Below are 17,609 nucleotides of genomic sequence, written 5' to 3' on the forward strand. Positions count from 1 at the left end.
ACTTGTCTCTTGCTTTCAAAAGTGTCAATAACCACAGAAAAAAACAGTTAAAAACAGTAAATGCTCCTCTACTTGTGAAACATTAGTCTTGATTCACCGTAGCTAAAAAGTACCATATGTGGTCACAAAAGATTAAAGGAAAGAAAAATGAACCCATCTTTTAGATCCTCACTTAAATACTGGTAAATTTTGCACCTTATTTTGACACTTATTAGGCTTCAGTACAAACTTGTATAGTTAGTCAAAATTAGAGTAATTTAATTAACTACTTATTATGGTTAAGATCTTGGAAAGGATCCAGCAACAGGACAATATATTGCTAAAAATAGCAATGTAGATGGGAGGCATGACTTGGGGAAGTAGAAAGCCATGGAGGGCATGTACTTGGGCATCTCTTTACTCTTCTCACCAGCTACTCTGATATTTATACCCATGCTGGGGAAGTGGGGCTACTGAGTATATACTCTACATGCCACCATAAGTATGTAGCATAAACCTATCTAAACAGTTTCTGATCAATTTTAACATCTTTAGGTTTATCCATCCTTATAGCAGTCTTGCAAATGGTTCATTACATGAGCAACCTTATTTTAGTGCTTTCTTTTCCAGTATTCTTCATAGACCTTAAGATAAGATACTGGAAAGTATTTCTGTTTATCTTACATAAGCATTATTTACACACAAAAAGAAGGGAAAAAGTTGATTAGAATATATTTCATCAGCTATTGAGGTCAATGGTACTAGTCATGTAAAAGTTTGCAGGATCAGGCTCCTCATCTTAAGACTATGTTCTCTTTCAATTATGTTAAAATATCCTTTATGTTTTTAGTGGACATATTCTGTAGCTCTGTTATATAATGGCACCTTTCATTACATTAGTATATTGATTCAGACAGTGGCACATTAAAAACTTTAGAAAATAATTTGTATGCTGTAATAGTCTATAAGGAGTACTTGCAATTTCAGTGCTATCTCAAATCTAGATAACTGTGGCATTTTTATGGATCAGATATAAAAGAAAAGCAAAGTGTAAGATAATTGAAGCATTACATAGTGCCACTCTGTTTACTTAATACAGCAATTGTTGTGGCAAATGAATCAGGCATGAGGTTGAAATAAACATATTACAAAGGCTATAACAGATGGTGCTTTAATCCCTAATAAAATGTATATATATACAATTTTCATTTCAAGCCTGTGTAATTTAATGCTCATGTAAGATAAGACACTAGAAAACATTTCTCTTTGTCTGATGTCTAATGTAGAGTACAGGAAAATAAACCACTACTCATCAGAAATATACAGGTAACTCCCTGGCAAAGTTATTGTTCCATTTCATCTCAATACTAGGAGACAGTATTTGTTACTTTTATAGGTCTAGATCCAGGCACAGAGAAATCTTTTGTGTGCAGCTCTCCTTCCTCCAGAGTGAAAGTAAGACTTAGCAGCCTCCTGTTCCCTCTTCTTTTAAACCTCACAGAGGCCCCTCTGCCATCCAAGGTCTGCACAGAGGTAGAAAATGAGATTAGACAACCAGGGGAGAAGTGAGTATGTTAGGGACACATCATCTCTGCTCCAGCTCTGTGGAGTTTACCTGGGTAAACAATAAAGCCCCATGCTATATTATCTTTTCTGCTGAGCCCCCATCTCCAGTGGAATTCAGCTGCAAAGGAGTGAGGGTTCTGCCAAAGGCCAGAGCTGGTGCAAAGGCACATGAATCAGGGTATCTGCCAGGTTTCGGTAGGGTGTTGCAGCATGTGTGTGTGTGTGTGTGGGGGGGGGATCTCTGTAAGGGTGTCCTCCTGAAGAGTTCATCCCCCACAGACCTGTGTATGGATTTTACCACAGAGAGAATGATTTGGATGATAGTTTTATTAATTTACCTAATTTGTTAAAGAATATTGCCAATACTTTGGCAATATTTATTGAATGTCAGATTTTTCAACTGTCCAAGGCTCTTACAATAATCTTGAATACATAAGGGAGCATCTCACCATCCTGTTTTCCCCCCAAATATTCACAATTTTAAGGGATACTCCGTGTCAGATAACATAAGTGTGATTATGGTCAGAAAAGTGACTATGGCCTCTTATTACATATTCAGAGTCACATCTGCTTATCTTTCTGATCAACATTTGGTGTTACTGCTTTTTACTCTTGGAGAGCCAATAAGGCTAAGGGATAATTTTCTGTTACAGCTAGATTCTGTTTTGGCACGTGCATAATCAAAAGACTTGCTGAATATTGTTGACTCTCTACTACTGCTGTTGCTGCATGATCCAGAAAGAGTACAGCTTGACTTCCAGAATCTAGGTTGAGTTTGCAGGGCTGAGAGTTAAAAATACCGAGCAGACTTGTCAACTCATTGAGAGACAATAAACATGGAACACTATGGTGCCATATTTGCAGAGTTCCTTGACAGAGACAAACTACAATCAAACGGTGTTTTACCTATAGTGCTTGTGGGACAATTCATGACCAATTCCATAACACACTACAATTTTATAAGAAACAATAGCAAGATTGGAACATTCTCAAGGTGAAATGAGTTTATAAGGTATAGTGACAGTACCTCACAATGAAGTCTGAGTGAGCCCCCTGCATTATCTGCTTCTCTGAGCGTATGTGCTCCTGCTGTCTTGTGTCCACTATGTGACGTTTCTTCAGTATCTTCATTGCAAATGTTTTGGATTCTTCACTTTTCAACTGGACCTTAAATAAAAGTGGCAAATATATTAGTTAGAAGCAGTGCCCGTAACTCCCTAATGATCTGGACTCCCTAACAATCTGGAATTTTAGATGGGCACATTTTAGCTCCTTCCAAAAATATTAGATCTTCTGGAGAATAGAAAGTTTGTTTCATAGGGGGATATAAACATAATTAAACAAACTGAAATAAAAATGAACCTAATTCTTAGAGCACTAAAGATGTACTAAAGATTTTTTTTCTTGTCTTCAGTATTCTGCAATCTCAGAGGGACTGACAAATTGACTTTCCTTCAGTTCCTCCACCCACCACAAATATGCTGTCTCCTTCTCCTACCTTTTTAACAATTTCCAACCTCATGACTGCACACCAGAACACCCCTTCTTCAATGGAACAGCAGTCTCATACTCCTGGAATGCTTACTCTCCTCAACTGACCCATCCTCCCCGCACAGAGCAACTCTGAATTTCATGATCGATTTTTCCTGTTCCTAGCATGACACCCCAGTGCAACCTATCTCCCACTCCTGATTTCTAGGACAAGAGAAGGATTTGGCAGAATGGGTAGATAGGTCACATTAAGAGGCCAGGCCAGGCCAGAGGAAGGACAGGAGGAGACTTTGTAGCAGCAATAATTTATTCCGGCATAAGTTATGATCCATTTCAGCTCCCAAGAGCTAGGAACCCTCCCTTCTTTCTAGCACAGTGTTCCTAGCTTCTCTCTTAGGAAATTAACTGCCCCTCCAGGGAATAACCATTTGGAAATTACCCAGTTTCTAATGCCTTAATAAAACACAAGTTTCAACTCACTGGATTTGTTCACTGTAAACCAGATTTCTAAACATGTGGCATATTGCTACACCCTGTCCACTGATACATTTGCTAGTACTGTATGCCATTGAATTGAAAAGCCACTTACAACAACTTTCTGTGTTGAGGGGAAAAACAGCCACACCAGCATTATATATTTCTTTCAGTTATACTCACAGCATAAAGGTGCTGGTTCTAATAAGTGTACAACTTTAATAAAAATCTTTTCTATAACTATCACATTTTCACTGACTCTGACAAGGAACTGTAGTCCTTGAAAGATTTAAATGGATTAGCAAAGCTAGCTTTCCAATGGTGCTGCTCTGGCATGTCTTTACTTTTAACCTTGACTGTCAACTAATCTATTTTTCTTGTTAAGAAAACAGATTTCTGTAAAGTTTAAGCTTTTTTTTTTTTTTGCTTAGCCTAAGCACAGGATTCACTTAAGATCCCTCACAAGTCAGAATATCTCCCTATGTGCAGTGGGCCAAATTCTGCATTGACTTACATCCTGTGAATTGACATCAGTATCCATTTGCAGACAATGGAGTTGAACAGTGTTTAAGTCAACAGAGAATTTGGCCTGATATATTAATCTGCTTTCACAGACAAGAATTTACTGGTATGGCATCTGAGGGGCTTTCAAGAATGCAGAACTAACAGAAGAGATCTGTCCTGTCTCCTCCCTTCTCCACAAATTAGTAAAATTTCTTAGAGTTGGCTAAGTGATATCTTATAGTCTAGCCACCCAAGACCACAAACAAACAAAAACCTCCCATGCTGAACAAATGGAATATAATTGCAAATTGGTAGACAAGCGGACATGCACTTAATAATCTTAGGATTATTGGGAGTGATTCACATGATCTTTTATGCAGTAGAAAAGGAAAATTGACCTCCAACCAGTTTCCTTGTAGCTATCACCAAATGACAGAATAAATTGATAATTCGCCCAACTGACCTACTACTTTGCTAAATTCCTTCTCTTGTTACAGTAAACCAGTCATATCACATCATGTTGTCACATTGTGAAGAGTGCACATAGCTAATTCAATTTTTTCCATATAGCGCAGTGTATTATACAAATGCTATTTGGCAATTTTTACAAAAACGCAGAGACGAAGTCAGCTTTCCTTTTCAGGTTTCATTTTACAACCTCTCTATCAATGTACCCAGGATTTTGAAATGCAGGCCAGATCAGAACTCTAGTTTGTTTCTGAGGAAGGGACAATGTGGATGAAACAGCCTAATTTAAAAAAAAAATCATTTTTATTAAAAAAATGACAACCATATTTTCTTAAGAGAAAAGAAAAAAAAATCTAGGTTGGTCTAAGAAAAGTCACCTTCACAAATTTTCCTAGCCTGTCTTTGAAAACTATAATCTTTAAATCCTTCCACTTTCCCATCAATCCTTGCTGAGTGGCTATGAAGACACTTCAAATGATTCAGTTCATGCCAACTGTGTAACAACAGAGTGGAAAGATCTGTAGATTGATTTGCTCAGAATCAGAGCTTTTACTGGAAATTAAACTGACATAACAGCTGTCCTCTCTAAACCCAGGGTAACACATATGGATATACTAAATTTAAACCAAGGGGTAGATCCTCAGCTGGTATAAATGTACACCAGATAGCACTACTTAAAGAGCAACGCTTGCCCATGTGATTCAGCAACAATGTTTAATAAATGTCAATCCATTTTTACACATATAACATTTTTATCATAAACTCTTTGATTTTTTAATTCTACTTCAGAAGTTTTATCTATAATGTCCATTTTTCTGGCATGGTTGACTGCTTTAGGTAAATTGTGAAGACCAAGGGCATGCTCGGACTCTGGTTTGGACTCACAGCCAATCTGTTCAAGATTGTCCCATACTATAGTGTTATGTTTAGCACCTGTGAGTTCTGCAAGCGGGTCTGTCTCTACAGAAATGGTTATATTATAGTTCTTCACATTTGTCATAGACATATCACATTTGCTTGCTGCCTCATGAAAAAAGGCTACAGAATCTCATGACAAGTAGTTTGTATGACACAGTGTGAGACTGATGAATTCTAATAAGATTAAGTTTCAGAGTAACAGCCGTGTTAGTCTGTATTCACAAAAAGAAAAGGAGGACTTGTGGCACCTTAGAGACTAACCAATTTATTTGAGCATAAGCTTTCGTGAGCTACAGCTCACTTCATCGGATGCATACTGTGGAAAATACAGAAGATGTTTGTAGGTTTATCACTACAAAAAAGGTTTTGTAGTGATAAACACCCATTTTTTCATGATTTGTGTGTATAAAAACAAACGTCTTCTGTATTTTCCACAGTATGCATCTGATGAAGTGAGCTGTAGCTCACGAAAGCTTATGCTCAAATAAATTGGTTAGTCTCTAAGGTGCCACAAGTACTCCTCTTCTTTTTGTGAATACAGACTAACACGGCTGTTACTCTGAAACAATTGAGTCTGTTGGGTTAACACAGTTGGGAAACTGGGGGTCTGTAGCACAGAGATTCAATCTAAGAGAGGTAGGATTGCAGGGTTGTACCCAGAAAGGGGTAAAGGTAGTAAAACCTGTCCCCCCAAGAGTGCACTGAAGAGAGACTAAACATAGTTTTCTTTGTAACAGTGACATTGCAAAATCTAGTTTGCTCTGTCAGGTACCCACATTTCTCAGTCTTCTATCAGAAATATGCATTCAATACAGAGAAAACAGCTGCCAACATTAATAATTTCAAACAAAAGCCAGTGCACCATCCATGGTGGTACTGCGGGCATTACAAACAGGACTTGTTTTCATTTGTCATTTATTTTTTATAGATAAATAGTTCAGAGAAAAACAACGAATATATAAACAATGGAATCAACAGAAAATCATTAGAAGATTGAACACAAAAGCTAAAGTACTAGCAACCAGTCTCAGCCTAATCTGTATCACAGAATTTTTTAAATTATATTTAGTGTTCCATTTTTTATATGTGAATTTTATTTATAGGGCATTACTACTGCCTACCTTTATTTTTAACGTTGACATATAATAAACATTTGTAATGATCTGAGTGATTTTCAGATCAATAACTTTTAAAATTTTATGATGACTGGTAATAACAATAAATCATACTTCCTCTTCCCTTTCTAGTAGGTCATTCTAAGAGCATGGATTTTTGCTAAGGGTTATGTCATTTATATCAAAGACCTTTTTTTTTTAAATGACTGGCTTTAGTGATGCAAGTAACTTACTGAAGGTTCCAAGGAAGCTTCAAAATAAATAAATAGTGCAAAAGTAGTTACTTTTTGGACAGAAAAAAACTCAGCAGTTTTCTTATTATCTAATAACAGTTCTACCCTCAGCTCCATACAGAACAGACAAAAAGCAACAACTAACCAATGCAAGGCATTGACCTACAGCCACAAGAAAATTCAGTCAAATTTTCCACTCACATTCCTAACTTACTTTAAATCACATAGGTATTGCAAGAGTTTGAGATCAGTGTGGGATTAATTTGTATTGTATCTTCTTGAGACACCAAACAAACCCAGGGAGTTTCAGACCCAGAGGCTTAAATTTGGATCTCCTTCCTTCCTATGGGTTTTGCCAGACCTTTTGGAAGTGAACTTAATGCTGATTTTACAGCCTGGAAATGGAAATCCTGCATTTGATTACAGGTAAAGTACAGGTGTTGCCACTGTAAACTTCCCCACCCTCTTCAGGGAGCCTCAAATCTCGTAAGTCTCCATGCCCAATCCATCTTTGGTGTTTCTGCTGAGATTGCCAAATAGTGCTAATTGTGCTGGTTGAGGTTATGATGTAAACTCCTGGATTCAGTCCACCAACTCATTTCTGTTAATCCACTGAACAGTCATCATCTCGTTATGATTTTCAGTAACTATTGACCTTTCTTAAGCCCAATGATTTAGATGGGAAAAGATTAATCTTTCGTTAACAAATGAATGATGTGGTCTCCTAATTAAGTCATACACTTAATAGGACTTTCATTTTTTTAAATTACAATTTTTAAAATGAAAAAAAAAAAAGCTTAAACTTTCCATATAATGATCATTATTGACCAAATGAGACAAGGGCAGCCAAGAACATTTGGCCACAGTTTTGACAAGAAAATGCCACACAAGGACACAGAAGCCAAAAATGTTTGTGTATCCCAACTCATCAAAAGGCTGACATGTTCAGTAGAAAGTTAGTTCAGCCTTCTGGGAAATCCACCACAAAAATTTGCCAAATATTCTTGCCGTGGAATGTATGAAGCAAAATTATTGGGGAATTTTGCAAATGAGCCATCCTTTTGGAATTTTAAAAACCTGCCTTTAACAACACAGCAAATTTCAAAGGCCCTAGAATAATTGCAGGTTCAGAGGGAGTCCTGCTGGACAGAACCACATCAATCACACCAATCACCTGCTCCTGAGGCCAGAATAGTAGCTGCGAGGGTCTACATAGTAGCTACTGGCTGACCTTTTCCCCTATCAGTTCTTTACAGGCTGGAAAACATACTGGTCATTTATCCTTCCTTCCACCCCTCTACAGTCTTCTTTTCAGTCTTCTCAGCTTTCAGAGCAGCATAGATCTGAACAAAGGACTTGTCTCCAGAAGTGGATGCCAACTCTCACTACCCATGTGAAGAGCCTTTTAAATATTATGTTTTTTTAAATCGGTGAAGGGGTAGAGACTGTGTAAGGAAAAAGTGTAGAGAAGTTGGAATCAGCTAAGCAATGACAATATTCAGAACTTATATTCACAGAAGGGCCCAGGATTCCAGAGACAGTGTGTGTGTGTATCCAATCCAAGCAGCACTTCACGCCTCCCACTGTGTTCAAAGATCTTCATGTTGCTCTGATATCTGGTCCACTACTTCAGTGCTCCCTCTAATCTGCACAGACTGAGTAGTGGAATGCAAAACAGACTGAACACTGAACCTGGTATTAGAGCAGTCTAGAGAGCTCTCAGTATACTGAGGAGTGTATGTCCCTATTTTTATGTCTTGGGCAAGGTCCCTTTTGCATTGAGCTTGTTAAAAACACAAAGCCTAAAAGTTATTGCTGAGCATGGCTTCTCTTTCTTTGATCTGTTTGTTGCAAATGAAATTATGAAGCAGAATTCCTGTTTCTCTTTCCACACTCTTTTCAGTAAACACAGTTGCAAACTGAAGTAACACTGATGCATTCTAACTGAAATGCAAAGGAAAAGGAATAAGGCAGAGAGTGGAGACAGAACTTATGGTCAGATTCCATGCTGAAGGGTGATGTATAAAAATCTAGGTTGAGAGATAAAATTAGATTAGATGAATTAGATTAGACAGCTCTGAAGGACTCTTTTGTTTGCAAATGAACTGCATCCCAATGACAGAGAGTGAGGTGAAACCTTGTTTAAACGTAAATCAGTCTGCAATGGTAACAACAGAAATGCTATGGGAAAAATTGTTTCCATTTATTGGCCCAGAGAGAATAGGACACACAGTATAGAGATTTGGTAAAGTTGTGTCTGCAACTTTAATTAGCATAAATTAAAGGTAACAGTACTAGGGAAAACAGACAGCTGTCTCCTCCCCACACAAGCTACCCATTAGATTAAGTTCAGAACAATTCCCAAACAAACAAAAGTAAATTCTTAACATGAGACTATCCCTCGCCTGTTCATGCAAAATCTAACTCATGATCAGCACCAAGCAAGCGCCATATCCTCATGTGTGGAATGTGGGTTTAAGGGAGGGGAGTCTCTTTCTGCACCAGGCAGCGTAGCCCTCACCTTTCCAAGCAATGTGCAGCAAGAATCCAGCTCGATATCACCCTGATATTGCCTTGGACTGCAGCAGCAAATCTGGCCCTCCTGCTACCTCAGTGAACTTGCACTGGGCACCTGCTACAGTTGCAATAAATAACTATCAATCTCCCTAGCCAAACCTCCTGTGTACTTCCAGGAAGGTAATTCCTCTCCCCCTCCCTCATTGCAATGAGGGAAGAGCTTTAAAAGGGAGGTGGCTGAAATTCAGAGCATAATGGGAAATCTAGCAGTAAAAAACAGGAAAGGGAAAAACAGAACAATACCAGGGAAGGGGAGGTGGGGCAAAGCAAACAGATGCAAATGGTTGTGTATGCCTGGGATGCACAATATAAGTGGGCCAGGGAGGTGTCCTCAAAATCCATGAATGGGTCAGTGGTATGGAAACTACGAGCCCCTGCCCATACACAAAGCTGACACCACTACCACTCCACATGACAGTCCAGTCATGCCATGTTTCATTGTGATGAACCAACTCCCATTATCATTTGTTTATTACAGTATTTTGAGTCATTAATATTAAAGTTCAACAGGTTTCTTTTAAGCAAACCTGAACAGATTCTGAAAATCCATTAATATGACAAGCTTCTTCGAAGAAAACATGAGGAAAACATGAGGACATTTAACTGAAATGGGCATCACTTTGCTGCCAACAGTTATGAATTCACATGACAGCTTCTACCCTCTTTGCTTTGAGAAAATATTACTGTTCAAAATGTCTTTAACAGCTCAAGGGTTTTCTGCTCTCTGGCTGTTGGGATGTTTAAAAATAACTGTTCAGATTAGAGGATTAGAGCCAGATCCTTGTAAAGAAATGTTTTAAAAATCCATTCAGAAAGAGGTGAAGAGCTTTCAATAATTAGAGTAATATCCATACAAAATTAGTTAGGCCAAGTTGCTAACATCTGGGAGAACAGAAGAAAACAGATCGACCTCTCTCACTCTTCTGAATTCTTATTTCGATAGACCTCAGTTGGCTTTTGCATGGCTCGCTCAGCTTAACGAGAAATGTTTCTCTGCTGGAACTACTCCAAAGTTGCTGCTCTGCTTGTGATGTGTAAAATGCTTTAGCTTCCAACACACACAATGCATGCAAAGACTGTTTTTTTTAATGAAGTTATATTTCACAGACAAATAGGCATTTTAACCCTGAAAACATTTTCCAGACTTCCAGCCAAATGAATGGTTAGCATGGAGGAAAAGAAAAGGCCTTCATGGGAAAATAGTTAAAGACACTCCATGATGTATTAGCAATGTGTATGTAGTTTCAATTAGAGTTGTATTGATAAATTGTTAGTCATCCTTCTGATTAATTAACCCTTAACAAATATTTACTAGAATGTGAAATAATTTTCCAAAGGAAGGATTTTTTAGTGAATATTACTGAGGAGGTTGTGATTAGTTAAAGCAGGCCCTGGAGTCCTCATGATGATCTTGACCCCTGTCATAATCTGGGTTTACAGTATGGTACAGAGACTGCACTGGTCCTCTTGTGATGAATGGAAGTCAGATAACCGTGCAATTTGTTTTGACTATTATACCTTTGATATTATTGAAATGCCTGTGGACTATGGCAGGGATGCACAAAGTTGTTCTTGAATAGCTCTGTTCTTTCTTTCCAGGTTTATGGATCTTGGGTAGCAGATAGAATACCCCTGGTCGGGGCTCTAAGGGTGTGTCTATGTAGATTTGTTCCTGTGTGTCTTCAGGGAGTTTCTTGAGTAGATGGTGTAGTTTCTTTTGGTAACCCTCAGTGGGATCAGAGACTAATGGCCTGTAGAATGTGGTGTCAGAGAGTTGCCTAGCAGCTTCTCGTTCATATTCTGACCTATTCATGACAACGGCACCTCCTTTGTCAGCCTTTTTGATTATGATGTCAGAGTTGTTTCTGAGGCTGTGGATGGCATTGTGTTCTGCACGGCTGAGGTTATGGGGCAAGTGATGCTGCTTTTCCACAGTTTCAGTCTGTGCACGTCAGCAGAAGCACTCTATGTAGAAGTCCAGTCTGTTGTTTCGACCTTCAGGAGGAGTCCACACAGAATCCTTCTTTTTTTTTTTTCGGTAGCGTTGGTAGGAAAGTTTCTGTGGGTTAGTACGCTGTTCAGTGGTGTGTTGGAAATATTCCCTGAGTCAGAGACGTCAAAAGTAGGATTCTAGGTCACTGCAAACTGTATCGTGATTGTGTGGGCGGTGGGGCAGAAAGTCAGGCCCCGCGATAGGACAGACTCTTCTGCCAGGCTAAGAGTATAGCTGGATAGATTAACAATATTGTTGGGTGAGTTAAGGGAACCACTGTTGTGGCCCCTTGTGGCATGTAGGAGTTTAGATAGTTTAGTGTCCTTTTTCCTCTGTAGAGAAGCAAAGTGTGGGTTGTAAATGGCTAGCACAGGTGATACCTCTTAACAAAAGAGGATCATCTGGATCATCTGACACTTTTGAAATTGTCTGCAAATACCCTGTAATACAGTTAATAGAGATATCTTGACATAACAAAACTCAGAAAACTATGATTGCTGTGGACAGGAACAGATTAAATCTACATGCTCATCCTACTATCTCTTTATCGTGATAGTAATAACTCACTCAAAAACTCTATCCACCAATTAAAATACAAGTGCCTTTTCTCTCCTGCCATCTACAAGGTTTCCTGCTTTCTCTGGTCTCCAAAATATGTATGTTTGACCAACTAAAATAGCAGCAGCTGTCACTGAGCATAGCATTTAGAGTACAGATATGCTAAAGAGAATGCAAGCTGAGTTATCTTAATCCTAACAGCTGAACTGCTGCATGAACAGGAGTAGCAAATATTTTTTCCAAGTAAAAGAGTACATATTTTTAATTCCAAAAGTATTCATGTTGTCCCAACATGAAATTGTTTTCTCTATTAATAGTACTCTTTTGCTTTACAAATTGTGCTCGCAAAAAATTTGTTGGAAGATATCTGCCTCCAAGTATTTTTCTGCATTCACTATTTCCGATTTGTTGGTACAGTGAATGTTTTGAATGCACTGTACCCATTTATTTAAGGCCTGATTCTGCATCCTTACTAAAATTGGCCCTGATATAGGATGCACTTAAGCATATTCTGAACTATAAATACATAAGTAATCCCACTGGAATCAGTGGGACTACTTATGTGATTAAAGTTAAAAATGTGGCTTAAATCTGCTCGATCAGGGTCATTGTGCAGCACATTATCTCATGAGTAGCCCACTTAAAGTTATTAAGATATTACTTAGTGTGAGTAAGGGGTGGCAGATTCTGGAACTTAGAGTTTCTGGCTTTGTTTTAATTGTGATGCTTGAAATTAAAAAAAAAAGTTAGAATTGAGTTTGTGGTGGATAGCAGCGTAAATCCAGGACTTGCAAATGGCTTTATTTCCTTGTTATTGAAAAAGATTAGATTTAATTAAATGACAAACCTCTGTTGTGGAGAGCACTAAATGTCGTATTGTTATGCAAGACAATTTAATTTTGAATGCTATGGAACATGGGAGGAAATCACCTGTAAAATTATACATTGTACGGAGATGTGTTCATAAACATGCACGCTAATGATCCTATTAAAATTAATTTGCCTATTTAATTAATCATACCCACTTAATCAAATATTGCACTTTGCTAACAATCTTTAACAATGTATTTTGGTTCCACTACTAAGAATTTATATTCAGGCTTTTGACAACATATGTTATGCTTTTACCAGAGAGTACTTATTTAACTTTTTGTCCCAGTATAAACCTTAAAGGCAAATCTTACAGTCAAAGACGTTGGAGAGAACAGAAGAAAACATGTGAGTAATACATACCATTCTATGCATAAAGTCATCCCAATAAAAGTTAAGTACTAGAATAAGTGTTATTTAGTTAATATATATTAAATGAAATATAAATCACATTACTGTTTTTCTTGAAAATAATATTCAGTTCTACAATCATTCACATGCTCACTTTTATTTCCCATTTTAATTAAGAAATCTAGATTTAAAACAAATCCTCTTTCTACACATTGTTGTCAGAGCAAGCTGTATAACACATTGGCTTCTTTGAGGTCAATTGGAGTTTTGTAACTGATGCCAATGGAGCCAGGATTTCACTCATTATTTACATTTATTGGACTTATTACTCTCAAATAGATTGTAAGTTGCAAAGTTTTCAAATCATTTCATTCACTAATCTTAAAAAAAAAAAATTCAACCTACCAAGGCCAATTGGCAAAAACAAAAAACAAATACAACAGCAATCAAACTCTTTATTCCTTATTCATTTTTCCCTTTTCATATCCACCTAGCCACTACAGTCAAGAAAATTAAGCATAAATGATAGATTTGATAGATGTGCCACAGACAATATCTCATCATTTTTGGAACTCCATGTCAGTCTTTCTGGGTAAGTTTCCATATACAAAGTAACACTCAAAAAGTATTTTAATACAACGCTTTCAATAAATATTAAAAATCAGAGAAAGACAAATAAAGAAAATTCACTCTTTCTGTAGTATTCAAGCCAAGTATAACATTGTCACTCAAAGCCTTCAAAAATAATTATCCAGTCTTGTGTGTGTGTGTGTGCTTTCTAAACAACATTTTTTTCATCCTCAGCTAAGGTGGTGGGCTTTCCATGTCACTTTTATGTGGAGTTCTTACTCAGATCTCTAATCTTCAAGTTCCTTCACAGAACGTCATTTTCCTTGCCAATTACGGCATTCAGAATACCCATTCTTTTTAAGGAAGGGATTCAGAACCTTCCAGGATAAGGCCCCTAGTTGTTTCCTTGTGTGCATATGTGCACACGTGCACACACACACACACAAAACTTGCTTTCTTTAAACCTTGTATTATTCTTTGCAAACTAAAAAAGAGGGAGGAAGAAAAGCCTGCTTATATAAAAACAGAGAATTTCTATGCACGTGGAAATATACCCAAATAAGTGCCAGAATCTCACTTCTGTCATCCTGTTGGAATAAAATTAGATTTTCCCAAGTCAGCTAATTAATCAAGCAGGGCTTCTGGAAAGCCATAAAAAGGATTATTTACAAGAATGCCTAGAGGCTGCAGCAAATTTAATAGTGCTCGAGGAATAATTCCATGGCCAGCTATCTCTTAAAATGTAAATTAGCATGAAAAATGCCCATACTGTCTGTTTAAAACCTGTTTTGTACAGGCCCAATGAAGCAAAATTCTTAAACATATGCATAACTTTAACCATATGCCTAAGTCCATCCCATCTCAGCAAAGAAGTTAAGCACGTTCTTGACAGTAATGGAACATTAGTACATGCACAGTGTTAAACACATCATTATGTGCTTTGCTGAACTGAGATCTAAAAGACCAGACTAATTTACCCAGTTCTTTATCATTTAGTTTTCACAATCTCTTTGTCCACATGGCACCAATAACAGGATCCTGCCCTTTGGCAGTGCTTTATATTTGAATATTAGGTATATCAACTGCTCACTATCAACTTATATATCCATGAAGACAGTGGGAAAGATGAGCTTTTCATAGTCAATAGTTTTGATTGACATACAGGACCTAAAGAGTTGACTATAGTTTCAGATATGATATCAAATTGGACAATGGTTTCACTCATGTCTATGATTAGGTGTGGAGTAGTGGTACTAATTTTGCAATTTTACAAACACAGCTTTAGACATTTAAAACCTTCTCTTTGCCATTCATCTGGCAAGGTCTCTGAGTGATAGTCATGCATCTCTGAGATGATAACTGCATAAGTCAATTTACTAAAGAAATGTGCTCAGCAAAGGAACTGATTTTTACTCTACTTGTGCTCAGAGCCCCTTCACTTGACTCAGTTTTCTTGCAGCTTTGAATTTAGATTTATGTCTCTAGATAAGCTGATATACTTCTTCCAATGCTGGCAAGAATAACCTGCATTTAAGTCTAAAATATATAGAGTTTGGGGCAGATAGTTCCAAAAAAGGATTGAAAGTAGGAGGAAAGCAGAGAGCAATAATAACAGTAATAAATAAATTAGAAGATATGACCTGCTGTTGGGGGGCAGGTGAACATGTGGTAAACCTTAATGGAAAATGACATTCTGTGGGTAATAACATTCATTTAAATTTTAGGTCACCCAAAAAGAATGAAAATGTGCAGGATATTTTTCAGAAATTAAGATAATTGGATTATTTTTCAGGAAAAAAAACACTAAAAGACATTTTTATTTTACATAATGTTTCTTTACATTCCATATCAATTTAATGTTCAGTAACTTGACTTCATACACCATATGAGCAGATTGTCACCTCAATGGAAGATGCTTAGATATAACAATGATGAATGTCATGTGTCATAAATATAAAGGGAAGGGTAAACCCCTTTGAAATCCCTCCTGGCCAGGGGAAAGCTCCTCTCACCTGTAAAGGGTTAAGAAGCTAAAGGTAACCTCGCTGGCACCTGACCAAAATGACCAATGAGGAGACAAGATACTTTCAAAAGCTGGGAGGAGGGAGAGAAAGAAAGGGTCTCTGTCTGTCTATATGCTTTTTCTGCCAGGGATAGACCAGGAATGAGTCTTAGACTTTTAGTAAGTAATCTAGCTAGGTATGTGTTAGATTATGATTTCTTTAAATGGCTGAGAAAAGATTTGTGCTGAATAGAATAACTATTTCTGTCTGTGTATCTTTTTTGTAACTTAAGGTTTTGCCTAGAGGGGTTCTCTATGTTTTGAATCTAATTACCCTGTAAGGTATCTACCATCCTGATTTTACAGAGGTGATTTCTATTGACTTCTATTTCTATTAAAAGTCTTCTTGTAAGAAAACTGAATGCTTTTTCATTGTTCTCAGATCCAAGGGTTTGGGTCTGTGGTCACCTATGCAAATTGGTGAGGCTTTTTATCCAACATTTCCCAGGAAAGGGGGGCTGCAAGTGTTGGGAGGATTGTTCATTGTTCTTAAGATCCAAGGGTCTGGGTCTGTAGTCACCTAGGCAAATTGGTGAGGCTTTTTACCAAACCTTGTCCAGGAAGTGGGGTGCAAGGTTTTGGGAAGTATTTTGGGGGGAAAGACGTTTCCAAACAGCTCTTCCCCAGTAACCAGTATTAGTTTGGTGGTGGTAGCGGCCAATCCAAGGACAAAGGGTGGAATATTTTGTACCTTGGGAAAGTTTTGACCTAAGCTGGTAAAGATAAGCTTAGGAGGTTTTTCATGCAGGTCCCCACATCTGTACCCTAGAGTTCAGAGTGGGGGAGGAACCTTGACACCATGTAAGTAAATGAGTCAACAGTGAGATAGAGAGAGAGATAGCATTGAGGGATTTGCCTTTGTAGACTACAGCTGGGCTTGGTCAAAAAGCTCCTTCTTTTCCCCCACAATGATGTCCTAGGAGAATCAGCATCATTGTGTGAATGTTTTGGGCTTTTTTTCTGTTAGGTTATGTAATTAAAAACAGAATACCTAGATAGCTTGTTTTACTTCCTTTTCTCACATCCTTGGACAACTGTCCAAGGGCCTGGATATCAAGCTTCGGAAGATATTTCCTGGAGTAGTTTCTACCTACTTGGCAGACATTAGCAATGTATGAGGGTAGCTCTGGGAATGCTACAAGGTCTAATACATGTGTAGATTGTGGGCTGTCTGAACAGTTCTGTTTATCTTTGACATATTTTGGACTAGGAATACTAGACACAATTTCAACTCTTTGTAAATAAGAACCCTTAGCTTACTTTGTCTATATTATGGTGAGATTTTATGGTTGTTCTATAAACTTGCCTCCAGGGCTATACAGTCTGTACATTCCACCAGGTATCACATTTTTGTTGTGAATTCGTGTTAGCTTGTAGTTATGTGCGTCTTATGTCTCTATTTGCCGTATGAAAAACCCTGCTATTATTTGCATGTTTACATGTTAGTATTGTTCTTCGCCATGCTTACTCCAGCCGAGTGCACTACAATGTAAACACTGAATGGAATTTAATGACAATTAGCTTTGTAAGCAGTGCATGCTGATACAGAGTAAGTTTGAATGAATGTATCTATTACGTATTTTTCAGGGATGAACGCTCTGGTTATAGTTTCCATCGGTTATGACAACCAGAAACATTGGGTTCTGTTGTCCCAGCTACATAGCATTAAACGCTTCCATGTTCACTTGCAGCTCAAAGTGAAGCTCCAGCTTTTTTTCTACCTCAGTGACGTCCTCGTGGTATCAACATCAGACATCTATTAATTCAATAGCTGTTTTTTGTCTTAGGTAAAGTGAGTACTAGTTTGATCATAAGTGTATTGCACCATATTTTGGATGTACATATCAGGCAGGGTGATGGGGAAGGGAGGACTGAGTTGC

General features: G+C 37.7%; 1 protein-coding gene across 2 annotated transcripts in view; it reads right to left on the reverse strand.

The window, feature by feature from the left end:
• Positions 1-17,609, reverse strand: part of PRKG1 (protein kinase cGMP-dependent 1) — a 903,020-nt gene that overhangs the window by 27,868 nt on the left and 857,543 nt on the right. For both annotated transcript variants that reach the window (XM_073353692.2, XM_073353691.2), the window contains one exon: positions 2,573-2,712. In XM_073353692.2, the coding sequence (XP_073209793.1) occupies positions 2,573-2,712 (140 nt within the window). The remainder of the gene's footprint in view (positions 1-2,572; positions 2,713-17,609) is intronic.

Source organism: Lepidochelys kempii, chromosome 7, assembly GCF_965140285.1.
Source record: "Lepidochelys kempii isolate rLepKem1 chromosome 7, rLepKem1.hap1, whole genome shotgun sequence".
Lineage (NCBI taxonomy): Eukaryota > Metazoa > Chordata > Testudines > Cheloniidae > Lepidochelys > Lepidochelys kempii.